At 55.1% G+C, this 12,815-nt stretch overlaps 5 protein-coding genes across 5 annotated transcripts; 2 read left to right on the top strand and 3 right to left on the bottom strand.

Moving 5' to 3' along the window:
- Positions 1 to 55: 55 nt before the first annotated feature.
- Positions 56 to 1,939, bottom strand: QC762_115700 (uncharacterized protein). Its single transcript, XM_062885987.1, has 2 exons — positions 1,215 to 1,939; positions 56 to 1,152 (listed from the first exon to the last, which is right to left on the bottom strand). The coding sequence occupies exons 1-2, from the start codon at positions 1,548 to 1,550 to the stop codon at positions 415 to 417; spliced, it is 1,074 nt and encodes a 357-aa protein (XP_062749015.1). The 5' UTR covers positions 1,551 to 1,939; the 3' UTR covers positions 56 to 414.
- A 326-nt stretch (positions 1,940 to 2,265) lies between these two features.
- Positions 2,266 to 3,915, top strand: cys2 (Serine O-succinyltransferase; the record flags this gene model as incomplete). Its single annotated transcript, XM_062885986.1, has 1 exon — positions 2,266 to 3,915. One exon carries the CDS (start codon positions 2,266 to 2,268, stop codon positions 3,913 to 3,915), a length of 1,650 nt encoding a protein of 549 aa, XP_062749014.1.
- Positions 3,916 to 4,067: 152 nt separating this feature from the next.
- QC762_115670 (uncharacterized protein) lies at positions 4,068 to 7,273 on the bottom strand (the record flags this gene model as incomplete). Its single annotated transcript, XM_062885985.1, has 2 exons — positions 4,068 to 7,176; positions 7,233 to 7,273. The coding sequence occupies 2 exons, from the start codon at positions 7,271 to 7,273 to the stop codon at positions 4,203 to 4,205; spliced, it is 3,015 nt and encodes a 1,004-aa protein (XP_062749013.1). The 3' UTR covers positions 4,068 to 4,202.
- Positions 7,274 to 8,977: 1,704 nt separating this feature from the next.
- Positions 8,978 to 11,453, bottom strand: QC762_115660 (uncharacterized protein; the record flags this gene model as incomplete). Its single annotated transcript, XM_062885984.1, has 3 exons — positions 10,154 to 11,453; positions 10,039 to 10,096; positions 8,978 to 9,962 (listed from the first exon to the last, which is right to left on the bottom strand). Exons 1-3 carry the CDS (start codon positions 10,710 to 10,712, stop codon positions 8,978 to 8,980), a joined length of 1,602 nt encoding a protein of 533 aa, XP_062749012.1. The 5' UTR covers positions 10,713 to 11,453.
- Positions 11,262 to 12,810, top strand: YSA1_1 (ADP-ribose diphosphatase). The gene is made up of 3 exons (XM_062885983.1): positions 11,262 to 11,957; positions 12,022 to 12,056; positions 12,128 to 12,810. Exons 1-3 carry the CDS (start codon positions 11,859 to 11,861, stop codon positions 12,663 to 12,665), a joined length of 672 nt encoding a protein of 223 aa, XP_062749011.1. The 5' UTR covers positions 11,262 to 11,858; the 3' UTR covers positions 12,666 to 12,810.
- Positions 12,811 to 12,815: the final 5 nt, after the last annotated feature.

Genomic DNA, 12,815 nt, shown 5'->3' with positions numbered 1-12,815 from the left:
CGTATCACGTACATTCCTTCCCACGAGATTGGTGAACGAGATCTATCTTGCCTCATGAACAATAAATAAAACGAACGATTGGCAGCTATCCTACACATATCAGTCGCTTTACCAAGCCACTCGGCCCCTTCTTCGTGGACCGTACCGTAGCGAAACTGGCCAAAGTCCAACGTCAATTCCTGTCATTGTCCCAGCAATTCGCCCCAATAGACAGCCGGTAGGCCCGAGTCTCGGCTGACTTGAAAGCACTTTCATCTGGCTGATTGGACTCTAGGTAGACATTAGGTAGACACGTTTCAGTCAGAACACAGGCCGACGGTACAAAGCGAAAAACAGTAACATCAACTGTTGCTAAAATAGGCATCAATACTCAACCACTCCAGCCTCCCAAGTCCATCTCTTCCAGCTTCGACTCTACACCGACCAATAAACCTCCACCTTCACCGACGAGATGTTATTAATCCAGCCCCCGAACCTCGTCTTCCCCCAGACAGTCACCACATCCCCAATCCTCATGTTCCTCACAAACTCCCCATTCCCCGTCTGCTCTCCCCTCCCAACATCATGTAGCTTCTTCGCCGCCACCTCGTCCTCAGGATCCACGTCATCATCGTGATTCCACTCCACCACATGCGTGATGTATTCCCTCTCCGTCAACTTGTTGCACTGAATCTTGACGTTCTCCCGTGGAAGCAGCGGATGGTTGAACTTGAACTCATTACTTTGCGGGTCAGCCACCACCTCGGGAATCACGGTGGCCAGATCCTCGAGGTTCATTGACGGTTGCTTATCATCGTCGTTGTCGTCATCATCTCTCACCGGTTTCTGAACTGGGTCTTCATGGGATTCACATGGCTGTGGGGGATCAGGTATCTGGCTTTTACACCACCTTTCCAGCCCGGCTTCAAACCATGTCCAGGAGCCGTTGTAGGTGTTCTGATTGTGGTACTCGCCGCCCCAGCCCTGATCTTTGGATCGTATGGTGAAGACGATGCGGCGGCATGGCTGGGCGAGGAGAGTGACTGGGGATTTGGCTAGTTTTTGGAAGCTCGAGGCGGGATATCCTTCACCAGGGGGCTTGGGATGGATCGTTTTGGTGTAGCTTGTTGTGTCGGTTCCCCAGCCTGGGAAGCCTAGGGGTGGTGTGCGGAGCTGTAACATGTTATGTTGGTGTAAGCCACGGTATATCGATTTATGTATGCTTGAGAGCTTACCAAGAACTGGTTCTCTCTGCTCTCGCCGCTCCATACTTGATTTGGGCGCTCGTCTCCCCATGTGACCTCGGCGGTGACGTGCGGCCAGTACTCGGCGAGCTCAATAATGTTGTCGGCGATCTCTACAGGGATCTGGAGGCCTTTGACCAGCATGGCCTTGACGACAATAACGTCGGTGATGCTGGGTTTGTACACCCCTTCGGCGTCCATCTTGCCTGTGGTAGGATCCTGTGCAGTCGTCCCGTCGGCTGGAGTGGGTGCAGAGTCTGGACGAGGCCGGATGGGCAATACGGGAGGAAGTATGCTGGTCAATATATGACTGACCGTGTTCCACATGCTGAACACAAGCTTCAGTTCTGATGGCGGCAGCAGTAGGCAGTAGCAGGGTTGTTGCCTGGTTGGTGATGTTTACGGTACGTGCTCAAGTGGAGTGATGTGTGCTTGACTTGGGCAAGAACTGTTCCTAGATGGCAGGAAGGGAGGGGCTAGGTTCCCGGGGAACGTAAAGACGGGATGCGACGCGTGTTATAGTAGTATTTCTTCAGCTGTTTTTGAGACCTAACCCGCAGCCTGATGGGCAGTGCAACCTAGGTGTAAGACAGGGCTGTTGCTCAGGTGTGCGTAGGTGTTGGAAGGGGGCTCAAAGTAGGAGGCATCTAGACCCTCTGAGCGTTGGGCAACGTCATTGGCGGGACAGCACCTGTGACATCACTCCACCGCCGATAAGATAAGAACGGTGATCTGGGGAGCTATAAGTTAACCCCAGGGGTGTGTGCCATGGATTGCACCACGAGAACCCCTGGATGCACGTGAAAGCACGTAATGCTACCCCCATGCAATAATTTGCTGGATTCGATGTCAAGCTCGAACAAAATGGCCATCAAGGGCGCCGGCAACGGCAGCCCACGGCATTGATAATCAAGATCTCCACCATGATTTCAAAGTCGCCGTCCGATCTCGAAGTCGAATTATACCACTCCTCACCCGCCATCGACTGAGCTGCTTTGCTGTGTGCCCAGATCACTCAAGTTCAAATCTATACCACAACGTCATGAAGTCACGAACCAAAGTCACATCCAGTCTCCGACAAGCTTCGGCCGCCCTCACCCGTGCCACTGGCAGCAACCCCGCGACACCCCTCTGCCACAATGCGGCGGCACCGGGTATGCGACCCTTGACGGCGGCGGCGCAACCTCACCGGCGTCACCTTCACGACCAACGCCCCCGCCGCAGCGGCGCCCCCTCCAACCCCGCCATGTCCTTCCCCTGCGTCGACGCCCTCGAGTCCCGCTCCGCAACCCTCCGGCAACAGGCCGCCGCTGCCTCCGCCTCCCAAACCCGTACCGACTCTACCTCCTCCGGTCCCGAGCCCTCCTACACCGTCGGCGCAACCCAAATATTCCACTCCAACAACCCCTTACTCCTCGACCACGGCGGCCGGCTCGTCGAATTCGACATTGCCTATGAGACCTGGGGGGAGATGAACGCCGACCGAACAAACGTCATCCTCCTCCACACTGGCCTATCCGCCTCCTCCCACGCCCATTCCACCGCCGCCAACCCCCAGCCCGGGTGGTGGGAGAAGTTTATCGGTCCCGGACTGGCCCTGGACACCAACAAATACTTTGTCATCTGCACGAACGTCATAGGGGGGTGTTATGGCTCTACCGGACCAAGCAGCATCGACCCCTCAGACGGCAAACGCTACGCGACCCGCTTCCCGCTGCTGACGATAACGGATATGGTGCGCGCGCAGTTCCGTCTGCTGGATCACCTAGGGGTGGAAAAGCTCCATGCCAGTGTCGGATCCAGCATGGGGGGTATGCAATCCCTCGCCGCCGCTGTCGCGTTCCCGGAGAGAGTCGGCAGGATAGTGAGCATCTCTGCCTGCGCGAGGTCGCACCCGTATAGCATCGCGATGCGGTACGTCCAGCGCAAGGCGATCCTCAACGACCCCAACTGGAACAGGGGGTACTACTACGGCCAAATCCCCCCCCACGTCGGGATGAAGCTCGCGAGGGAGATCGCCACCATCACGTACCGGTCCGGCCCGGAATGGGAGCAGAGGTTTGGGAGGAGGAGGGCGGACAAGGACAAACCGCCTGCGCTGTGCCCGGACTTTTTGGTGGAGACGTATCTGGATCATGCGGGGGAGAAGTTTTGCCTGACGTATGATCCGAACAGTCTGATTTATGTGAGCAAGGCGATGGATTTGTTTGATTTGGGGAGGGAGAACCAGGTTGCGATTCGGGCCAAGAGGGCAGAGAGGGAGAAGGCGTTGAGGGAAGGGGGTGGGCAGGGGGGTTATCAGCAAGACGCGTGCAGTTTGACGTTGCCGGATACGCCTTATGAGGAGCAGCCGGAGCACCACGAGGAGTTTGAGAGGGATGGGCTTGGGTTTGGGGGGAGCTTGGTCGGTAGTGGGGGAAGCAATTACTCGGGGCCGGGGCAGAAGCCGCCGGCGGATTTGGTGGCTGGGTTGTCGGTGCTGTGGGATCACCCGGTGCTGGTGATGGGGGTGGCGAGCGATATTTTGTTCCCGGCGTGGCAGCAGAGGGAGATTGCGGAGGCGTTGAGGATGACGGGGAACAGGAACGTGGCGCATTATGAGCTGAGCGAGGAGCAGAGTCTGTTTGGACATGATACGTTTCTGCTGGATGTGAAGAATGTGGGGGGGATGGTGAGGAATTTCTTGGGGTGATGGATGGACGGATATATACAAAGCGGACACAATGAAGTGGTGTGACAAAGTTCAGGATTTTATTCTCTTTCGGCCCTGTGGAAACAGAGCCCATGATATGATGATAATGATGATGATGATGATGATGATGATAATGATGATTTTCTCCTCTTTCCTGGTATCCAATGTCTGTTCTCTTTTCCAGATATTCATCACAAAAAGGGGTTGGTTGATACACAAAAAATATTTACACGAAATATAACCACAGCTAATAAAGAAAAACGAACGAGTGTGTGTGTGTGTGTGTGTCAGATGAACCCCGTCCCAAAACTATCCACCATTCTATGCCCCTGCCCGGTGCCGTGGCTCGTCCCCGGCCTCCTCACCTCCCTGATGCTCGGCCCCCTCGCCACGCCAATCCCCATGAAACTCAACCTGTTCTCGTCCTTCATGCTTTCTGGAAACTGAGAGATCAACTGCGGGGAGGCTTGCAGCCCGCCGTGGGGGAAAGGGTTGTACCCCGCCGAGGTGGACGGACGGCCGTCGTTGACGGCGATCATGGGGGGTGCCGAGTATAACGGTGGGGTGAGGGTGCCAAAGGTGGGATCGCGGGAGGAGGCCTCGGGGGAGAAATTGAACTTGAGCTTGAGGGGGGGGGGGACGTTGGGGCGGGTGAATTTGGGAAGGTCGGTATCCTCTGGTGATGATGGTGAGGTGGTGGTGTGAGCGGGGGCGGAGGCGATAGCTACGCCTGGCGCAGCGGCGGATTCGGTGACGGGGGAGCTGATGTGCCAGTGGGAGGAGTCGGGGGTTAAGGGGCCGGTGGTGGTGGTGGTAGTGCCAAAGTCGAACTGGAAGCCGGTGTCGATGAAGGGGATTGGTTTGGGTGGTTCGGCTGGGGAGATGGCGGTGGTGGATGCGGTTGTAGGAGGGACGAGGATAGGGAGACTGGGCTTGGATTTGAGGGGTGTGGTGGAGCGAGAGGGAGGAGAGTTGTTGGCTGTGTGGAAGCTACGGATGCTGTTGTTGTCTGTTGGGCTGGTCAGGGTGGCGGGTGCTGGGGTTGGGACGTGGGCGCGGGGAGAGCTCAGCTGGCTGCTGGCAACACCATATTCCTCAAGACCGGGGCGTCTGGGCCTTTGACCGGCCTTGGGTGCTCGGATGGGACTTCCAGGGGACTGGACTGGGCTTGTGACAGCAGCCGCCACGGAAGGAGGCAGAGGAGAGGGGATCCGCAATGGAGCAGGTTGAATAGACAAGATTGGCTCATCGTTGTCGTCCTCATCATGCTCATCGTCCTTCGCATCGGGCATGTCGTTGCTATAGCAGCTGCTCGCGGTGCTCATTCTATGGTTGACAGGCGCAGGAGCCAGATTTGTCGGTCTTGGCTTCAAGACATGTTGAGAGAGGATTGTCTTTTCCAGCTCTTCGATCTTCATAGACAAGCTCTGTTCGGCACGGTGAGTCGCATGGAGAGTGTCCCGCTTCGCACTGACATCCCGGATAACAGGCGGAGTGGTAAGCTGGTCCAGAAATTCATCATCAACAGATGATCTCGCAGTTGACGGCGTAGGGGATGTCAGTGTAGAAATAAGGGGCGGTGACTTTCTGGCCTCGCTCACCGGCGTTGGGAGCTCAGGGGCAGCATCGACCTGGGGGCTAGAGACGGCCGCTGCATCGGGTTGTGGACGAGGGGCGAAGGTGGTATTAACCTGTGGGCGAGGAACCGGGCCCGGTCCGGGTCGGGGACCCATTCCAGGAGGAAACTGTTGAGGGCCAGGACCATTGCTCCCAGGCACACGTCTGGGGCTTTCTGATCGGAACTCGTTATTTCCCCTAAACCTTGGGCCAGGGCTTTCAGGGCGACGTTGATGATTTCCCATAAACCGTGGTCCGGGAGACTCTGAACGCCCTCCGCTGCCCATTGGCCTGCGCGCAGGGCTTTCGGATCGGAACTGCCCCGGTGCCATCGGCCTGCGCATGGGACTCTCAGATCGTGGTCCATTGAAGCCGGGACCTCGTGGGCCAGGGCCAGGAGGACCGTTCCTTGGTCCATTGTTGTGCGGTCCAGGCGGACGATACGGACCGGCACTTTGCGGGGGAGAACTGCGCTGTTGTGGACCATGAAGATGAAAGCTTTGCGGTCCGTTTCGAAGACCAGGAGGCGAGCTGCGAGGAGGGTCCCGGGGGGGCTCGTTCGGATTGGGACCCTGAGTAGCCTTCGGGGGTAAGCCGCCCCGAGATGCCTCAGTTGGACTGTGAGTTGGACTGTACGGGGGAGTGTTGGTCTGCTGTGGCCCTCTAGCTTCATTAGGTCCTCGTGGTCCTTGACGCGGTCCCTGACCGGGGGGCTGGGGAAGAGACTGGGTAGGCGGCCCGGTAGGAGGGGGACCTTGATGAATAGTAGGTGACTGACCTCCGGTTGGACTGATAGGGCTATCCTGACGTGGACCACCTCGGCTGCTGGGTCTCTGGTCAACATTGCCCCGGAACATTGGCCCAGGCAATGTCGGACTGTTTTGTGGTCTGTCAAAAAAAGACAGCTGATGTTGTCGTTCAACCGGCGATTTAGGCAGCATGGACTCGTTTGACTTTTGCCTCTCCAGTCTCTCCAATTCCAAACGTGCCGTCTCCTTTTTCTTCTCCATCTCTCGCGCCTTTTCCTTGTTTTCTTCCTCTTGCTTCTTCACCGAGGCCATGACAGCATCCACCATATCATCTGCCTCTTCACCGAAGACAGAGCCCGCGTCGGACTTGGTTGGCGTTGGGGGAGGAAGTTCGATGCTGGACTGCGCCAGAGGGTGAATCTTCAACGGTGTCGGTGCTGTCGATGTAGCTCTAGCCCAGTGGACATCCAGCGGATTGACCCAGGCCTTGCTTCTTCCGCTCGGTGTTCCTGGTCTCGAGCCCATCCTAGAAGGAGGTCCGGGTGGGAGGGCCAGACTTGTCGAGGACCCGCCCTGCGCACCAAACCGTCCACCCAAGTTCATGTCGGAGGCAGGAGACTTCAAGTCTGGTCGAAAGCTGGCCTGACTGCCGCTGCGAGAGGCACTTCCCAAGTCGAACATGCTCACCGCGCCAAGGTTGTGTGTCTCGGTATATGGGCCTCTGACGCCGGCTTGGGGCGTTCCAGCCCCAGCACGGGAAACCGATTGAATGCTGCCCTCATTGAACACACTCTTTGCGTCTGTGTTGACCCCAAAGAACTGTCCTTCTCCCAGCATATTCTGATCGATCCGTTTCGGCCTCTCAGGCTCCTTCGCCGGGTTGGTTTCCGCCTTCCTGTAGCATCAACGGTTGGCGGGTGTTTCTCCAGCATAGATGTCATAACCACTCACTTTTTCTTGCCTCCAACTCTGAGGCCAAAGAAAGACACCATTTTGGCAGATAGTGATTATTGTTTAGACTAATACATTACTGAGAAGAGAAGAGTCAGGATGACCAAGTTTGGAGGGGGTTGTTCTTCTGGCGGAACCCACACATATAAAACCGAGCAATCCAATGCTACCTCAGTCAGTCTGAGGTGCTACTCGGTCGGAATACGGCAGGGGCTGGAAACGTAACAACGCGTCGCTTGTGTAAAATCGAACTTGTTCAACTGCGAGTCGTCTGGGAAACTCCCGGCATGGAAGCCCGAGCGCTTTTCGAGATCAAAGCCCGGAAAAGGGGCAGCGTGGGGTTTGTCGGGCTGGGCGGTGACAGAAACTTTTGACGGTCCAAAAGAAGTAAATGAACGACGAATGGTGAGATGTGTGTGCATGTAATGAGCGACACGGCAGGTGAAAGCCACCAAACGAGTGCTGTCGAGAGGGACAGGACCGCCGACAGCAGGAAGACAAGAGGAAAGCAGAGAGAAAGCACCCGAACAGCAAGCTGAAGAGAGAGGAATGGAGAGGGGGAAATGGTCGCATCTTTTCACATTCAGGGACTGGGGCTACGCGCTGGTGGAGATGATTCGCACGAGATGGCAACGCTAGCAAGAGGGCCCTGGCATGCTGGCGAACCAGGGGCCCCAGCCAGCCGCTTTGGGGAGCCCAGTGCGGAAAGCCGACTTTCTGGGCTTGTTCCATGGTGCAATGGGGGCTGGCTGGCTGTGAGAAACAGGTCCGATAAGTACCTGGGTAATAAGAGACACCCGCTGGTGAGGCTTGTGTGGTTTCCAAAAGGAAGGAGATGTAGTGTGGTCGGCTATCGGACGGGATATGCAGGGGAAGCGATAAGGAGATTGGTCCACGAGAAGCTGGTTTACGGCGTATATGACGTCCTTGCAACATCGTCGATAGCTGTGATGGCTGCATGCAGAATTAATGCAGGAAAACGTGGACTGGACGCGACCTTACAACAATTTTGAGGTTGTATTGGTAGCGGTTCATCACCCCTCCCGTGCCGTCCTTCCAAGGCGGGAGCAGCGGGGTGCAAGACAAAACCGTGGGTGGATTGGCAATCGCAATTATCGGATCGATGATCGACCTGGAGGAGCGTTTCACCTTGTGGTTGTATGTACCCGTACGGAAAGGACGTTTGCTGTGCTCTTCTCGCGAGCACGTTACACGTGCCAACTTGTTGAAGAAAAATGGTCGTGGAAAGGGGAAGTCGATAGTTTGCACAAGAGGCTGCCTGTGGGCGGCATATGGTCTGTGCTTGGTATTACCGGCTACCTGCAGTTTGGCAGCTGTGGCTTGCTGAACACACCACGAGCCCCTTGCAGCTGCATCTCCTATCTTCCTCGGCTCCATTGCTGCTTCCATCCTGACTCGGACTGCATATTGGTTTTTTAGCCTCTTCTCAGTGAGAGAAAAAATCTCATTTCTCCTTTGTCAACTATCGATCCAGATGAGGCCATATTTCACCCCTAGTCCATGATTCTGCGCGGGTTCGCATAACGGCCAATTCCCGACAATCCGGGTCCTCTCAGCTATCGTGGCGTCCTGGGTCTATCCTAGCTAGCTATCGGGGCTATTTTGATGACACCTGGGGTTCGACGTCATCTGCGCTCCTTCTGGAAGCTTTGAATCCCGCTTCAGCTGAGCTGGTCTCCCGGCGAATCGCGATGGGATTTTGGGGAGATCTCATCGCATCGTATCTAAGCTCTCAGATCCACCAACGATGGCCGTCTCGGTAACCGAAAGATCCACAGAATCGCCGTAGAAGTCGCGATGAACATTCCAGCCGTGATGAGTGGGAGACCGACCCAAAGGCCTTCCAATTCGAGTCCAAGGCTGAGGCTCTTAGCCAGAAGAGGGCCAGCTGCCATCATCCCAACGTTCTCCATGAAGCCTACCAAAGTGTTGACGGTACCAACATGGTGCTCCTCCACCAAACTGTTGAGGAGAGACCGAATCACGGACGTGATCCCTGAGCCAAGCGCAAACCAGATCAGTCCCACAGAGAAAAGCACCCCGTTGGTCGCTCCAGCAATGATCAGACAGCCCGCCACTGCCGTGACACCAGACCATCGGCCCAACCAGATGTCCTTCTCCACTGCCGACATTCCCAGGTGCTGAAGGCAAAACCAGCTGGCAAAAGGCATCAGAACCAGCAGCGTGAACATGCTGAAGGCATTCCGTATCACGAGCTGATATGACGCTCTGCTCCAACTCCAGTGATACCTCTCTGTGGCGTACTGTAGCAAGATCTCGCCCACGAACCGACCAAGAATAACAAAAGTCATAGACAAGATCAACAAACCTACGCTCTTGTTTCCAAGAATGAACTCCCAGACTTCTTCCAACCCAGTCTTTGTCTTGTATAAGAGCTTTTGCAACCCTGACCTCTCGTCGTCCATGTCGTCTTCTGAAGCGGTTGCCACATTCTTGTCGTGAAGGTGTAGCGTCTCCGGCAAAAAGAGAACGAGCAAGTTTGCACCCCCTATAATGATCAAGGATGCCCATAGTGGAACCCACGGGTCATTCACCATCATGGCGCCCCCCAGCGGACCGGCGAGCATCTGCGAGCCCAAAAACAGGGCGTTTAGCTGCAGGAAAACTGTTGCGCGCCCGTCAACGGGGACAACGTCTGCCACAAAAGTATAAAGCATAGCCACCAGAACGGTGCCGCCACCGCCAATACTGTTGACCGTTCATGTTAGCCCTCATGTTTATTTCAACCTCAGCACAACCTTTTGTCCGACGTCGCCAAACTTACAGCTCAAACGCCGACGACCACCAGAACCACCACAGCGGCACAACATCCGAGAAGTAAACTAGCCAGTTAATCAGCACAACCCCCCTCATCTCCCAGGTATCGAGGTTATACTCACAAACCAAATACATAAACGCCACCGACAGCAAACAGCCAAGCAAACTCAACGCCAGCACCGGCCTGCGGCCCCATCTGTCTGACAATATCCCATATGGCACTGCCCCGATAAGACCAGGAATACACTCAAACGTCTGCGCCCACCCTCTCAACATGGCCAGCTCGGACTGCACATCCGGTGACTTGCAAATAGGGTCATCTATCAGCGCCACCCCCCCTGCAAACTGCCGTATTGGATGGTCCGGGGAAAGCGGCAGCCTGGGGTAGTGCTGCCGGCAAATGATAGATTCCATGATGGCGCTATTAGGGGCGACTGTGATGCCAACACCCAACTCAAGCAAAAAGAGTGTGACAAACACAAGAATCAGAACGCGGGGCCGGATACGGTTTCGAAGTTGGTCGTTCTTGGAAATGGTAGCAGTAAGAGCTGGTTGGTCGTGTTGGCTATCATGTTCATGTTGGTTGGGGCGAGGTGATGACGGTCTTGGTGAGCCGGCTAGGAGGGGGGTTTCCTCTGTTGTTGTGATGCTCGCTCTGTCGTCATCGTCGTTGGGTGCCATTTTGGTGACAGCCGGCGATTGGAATTACTGACGAAAGTAGAAAGCGAGAAGTGAGTAGAAACTGAATCAGCCGAGTAAAAATGAAGCCAAGGATGTCAAGAGATCTTGATTAATAAGAAGAAGTCGAAACAAGCTTCATGACGCGCAGCAAAAACAAGGCACCGAGGTGCAAGGTGAGGCGAGCGGCACGGCGGTCAATATGCCCGCCGCCCCTGTTTCCGTCTGAGACCTACAAAAAAAATGACACCGAGAAAGGCAGGTAAGGGACACGTTTGATGCCCATCTGAGCATTTACTCAAAACGATATGGAGTGATTCGTAGGTAGTTGCGTGGTGATGTTGCAGTTTTTATTTGCGGGAATGCAATGAGAGGTTGCGATAAACGCGGCCTTGTCGCGGCCCTCAGGAACCCTAACCCACATTCCAGTCTTACCGGGACGTCCCAGAACATTTGAGGAAGGGATATCTGACTTTTGAGATGTCATAACGTCTAGAGCCTCATGAGTAGCGTAAAATATCAGAATCTTGCCCCTGATGCCCATCAACGTGCACGAGAGCTGTGAGGATGCTAAAGTATGGTGGTCTCAGCTCCACAACGGATCTTGCAACACGAAGCAATCACGATCACTACAGGGCGGGCATTTCACTCCTCCGGACCAACCATTTCGACATCAAACACGCGTCAGGTCAAACGTCACCAGGCATTCCCGTCATGGGTGACGACAGCAACGATACATTATCAATAAGGTAGCCATCCTCGATAAATGCAAACTACAACCGACTCGCCCTTGCAGCTGTCTGCTGCCGGCGTACCAGCCCCGTAGATCCAATCCAGGGCAATTCCAGCCGTCCATACACCACATTACCAGCATCACAGGAACCGCTGTTGGTACGCAAGAAGAAAAGCTTCAGAACAGCCAACACATCACACATTGCCTCCATCGTCATTGGCCAGCGGCACTTACACCGTGGCTGTGGTACAGATACAGCGGGTGGGTCACAGCGGTGACCCCAGCATCCCCTATCGGCTTCAGTGGAGCCCTAGCCGCAGAGGTGCCCCAGATTATCGTTCACCACCTCGACTTACACACCGACATTGTTCCACATTATCACCAGAACAACCTCACAAACACACTCCCCTCAGAAAATGATAGCAAGGTCAGACGAAAGTTATTTTCCTCCAGTGCAATCCAAAATGGTTCTGGCACCAGAATCCGAAGCAAAAGTAATAGCCACCGAGCCACTTGTAAGCCGCCCATAACAAAAACAAAACAAACATTCAAGACCCATAAACCAACATGTCCATATAGGCGGATAGTGAAGCAGTCTGGACCAAACTCGTCAAGTAAGCCATACAAACGAACGCTCCACGACGTGGTTTCTCCTTCTAACCCCTTTCCACCCTTTTCTCTCTAGAAAAATCTACCTCGATCCCAAAGGCATAACCCGCACCTGGGAATCCGCCGAGCGCCGCACCCGCCCCAAAGCATCCGGCATCGACGGCGTGGGCATCGTCGCCATCCTCGAAAAGCCCACCGGTCCCGAAGTCGTTCTCCAGAAGCAATACCGCCCACCCCTGGACAAGATCGTCATCGAGCTCCCCGCCGGCCTCATCGACGAGGGCGAAACGGCAGAAGAAGCCGCCGTTCGTGAGCTAAAGGAGGAGACTGGTTACGTCTGCGAGGTGATAGAGTCCTCGCCCGTCATGTTCAACGACCCCGGCTTTACGAACACCAACCTTAAGATGGTGCACGTCAGTGTCGATATGAGCTTGCCGCAGAATCAAAACCTGGAACCGGAGCTGGAGGAGAATGAGTTCATCGAGGTGTTTCACGTGAAGCTTGTTGATTTGTGGGAGGAGTGTATACGACTGGAGAAGGAAGGGTACGCGATTGATGCTAGGATAGCGAATTTGGCCGAGGGTATCGAGATTGCAAAGAAGTTCAGGCTGTGAGGGTCATCATGAACCGAGAGATGTGGGAGGTTGAATAGGAATAGTATTGTTAATCGAGGGATCTAAAGCAAGGAGTTCAGGTCGACAAACATCAACACAGATTGGGTATAATAATAGAAAATAAACCACAAGCAGAAAGCTGCCCCAAGA

This window comes from Podospora pseudocomata (genome assembly GCF_035222375.1).
Source record: "Podospora pseudocomata strain CBS 415.72m chromosome 1 map unlocalized CBS415.72m_1, whole genome shotgun sequence".
NCBI lineage: Eukaryota > Fungi > Ascomycota > Sordariomycetes > Sordariales > Podosporaceae > Podospora > Podospora pseudocomata.
The sequence above is the reverse complement of the archived record's forward strand: the minus strand, read 5'-3'. Positions and strand labels throughout refer to the sequence as shown.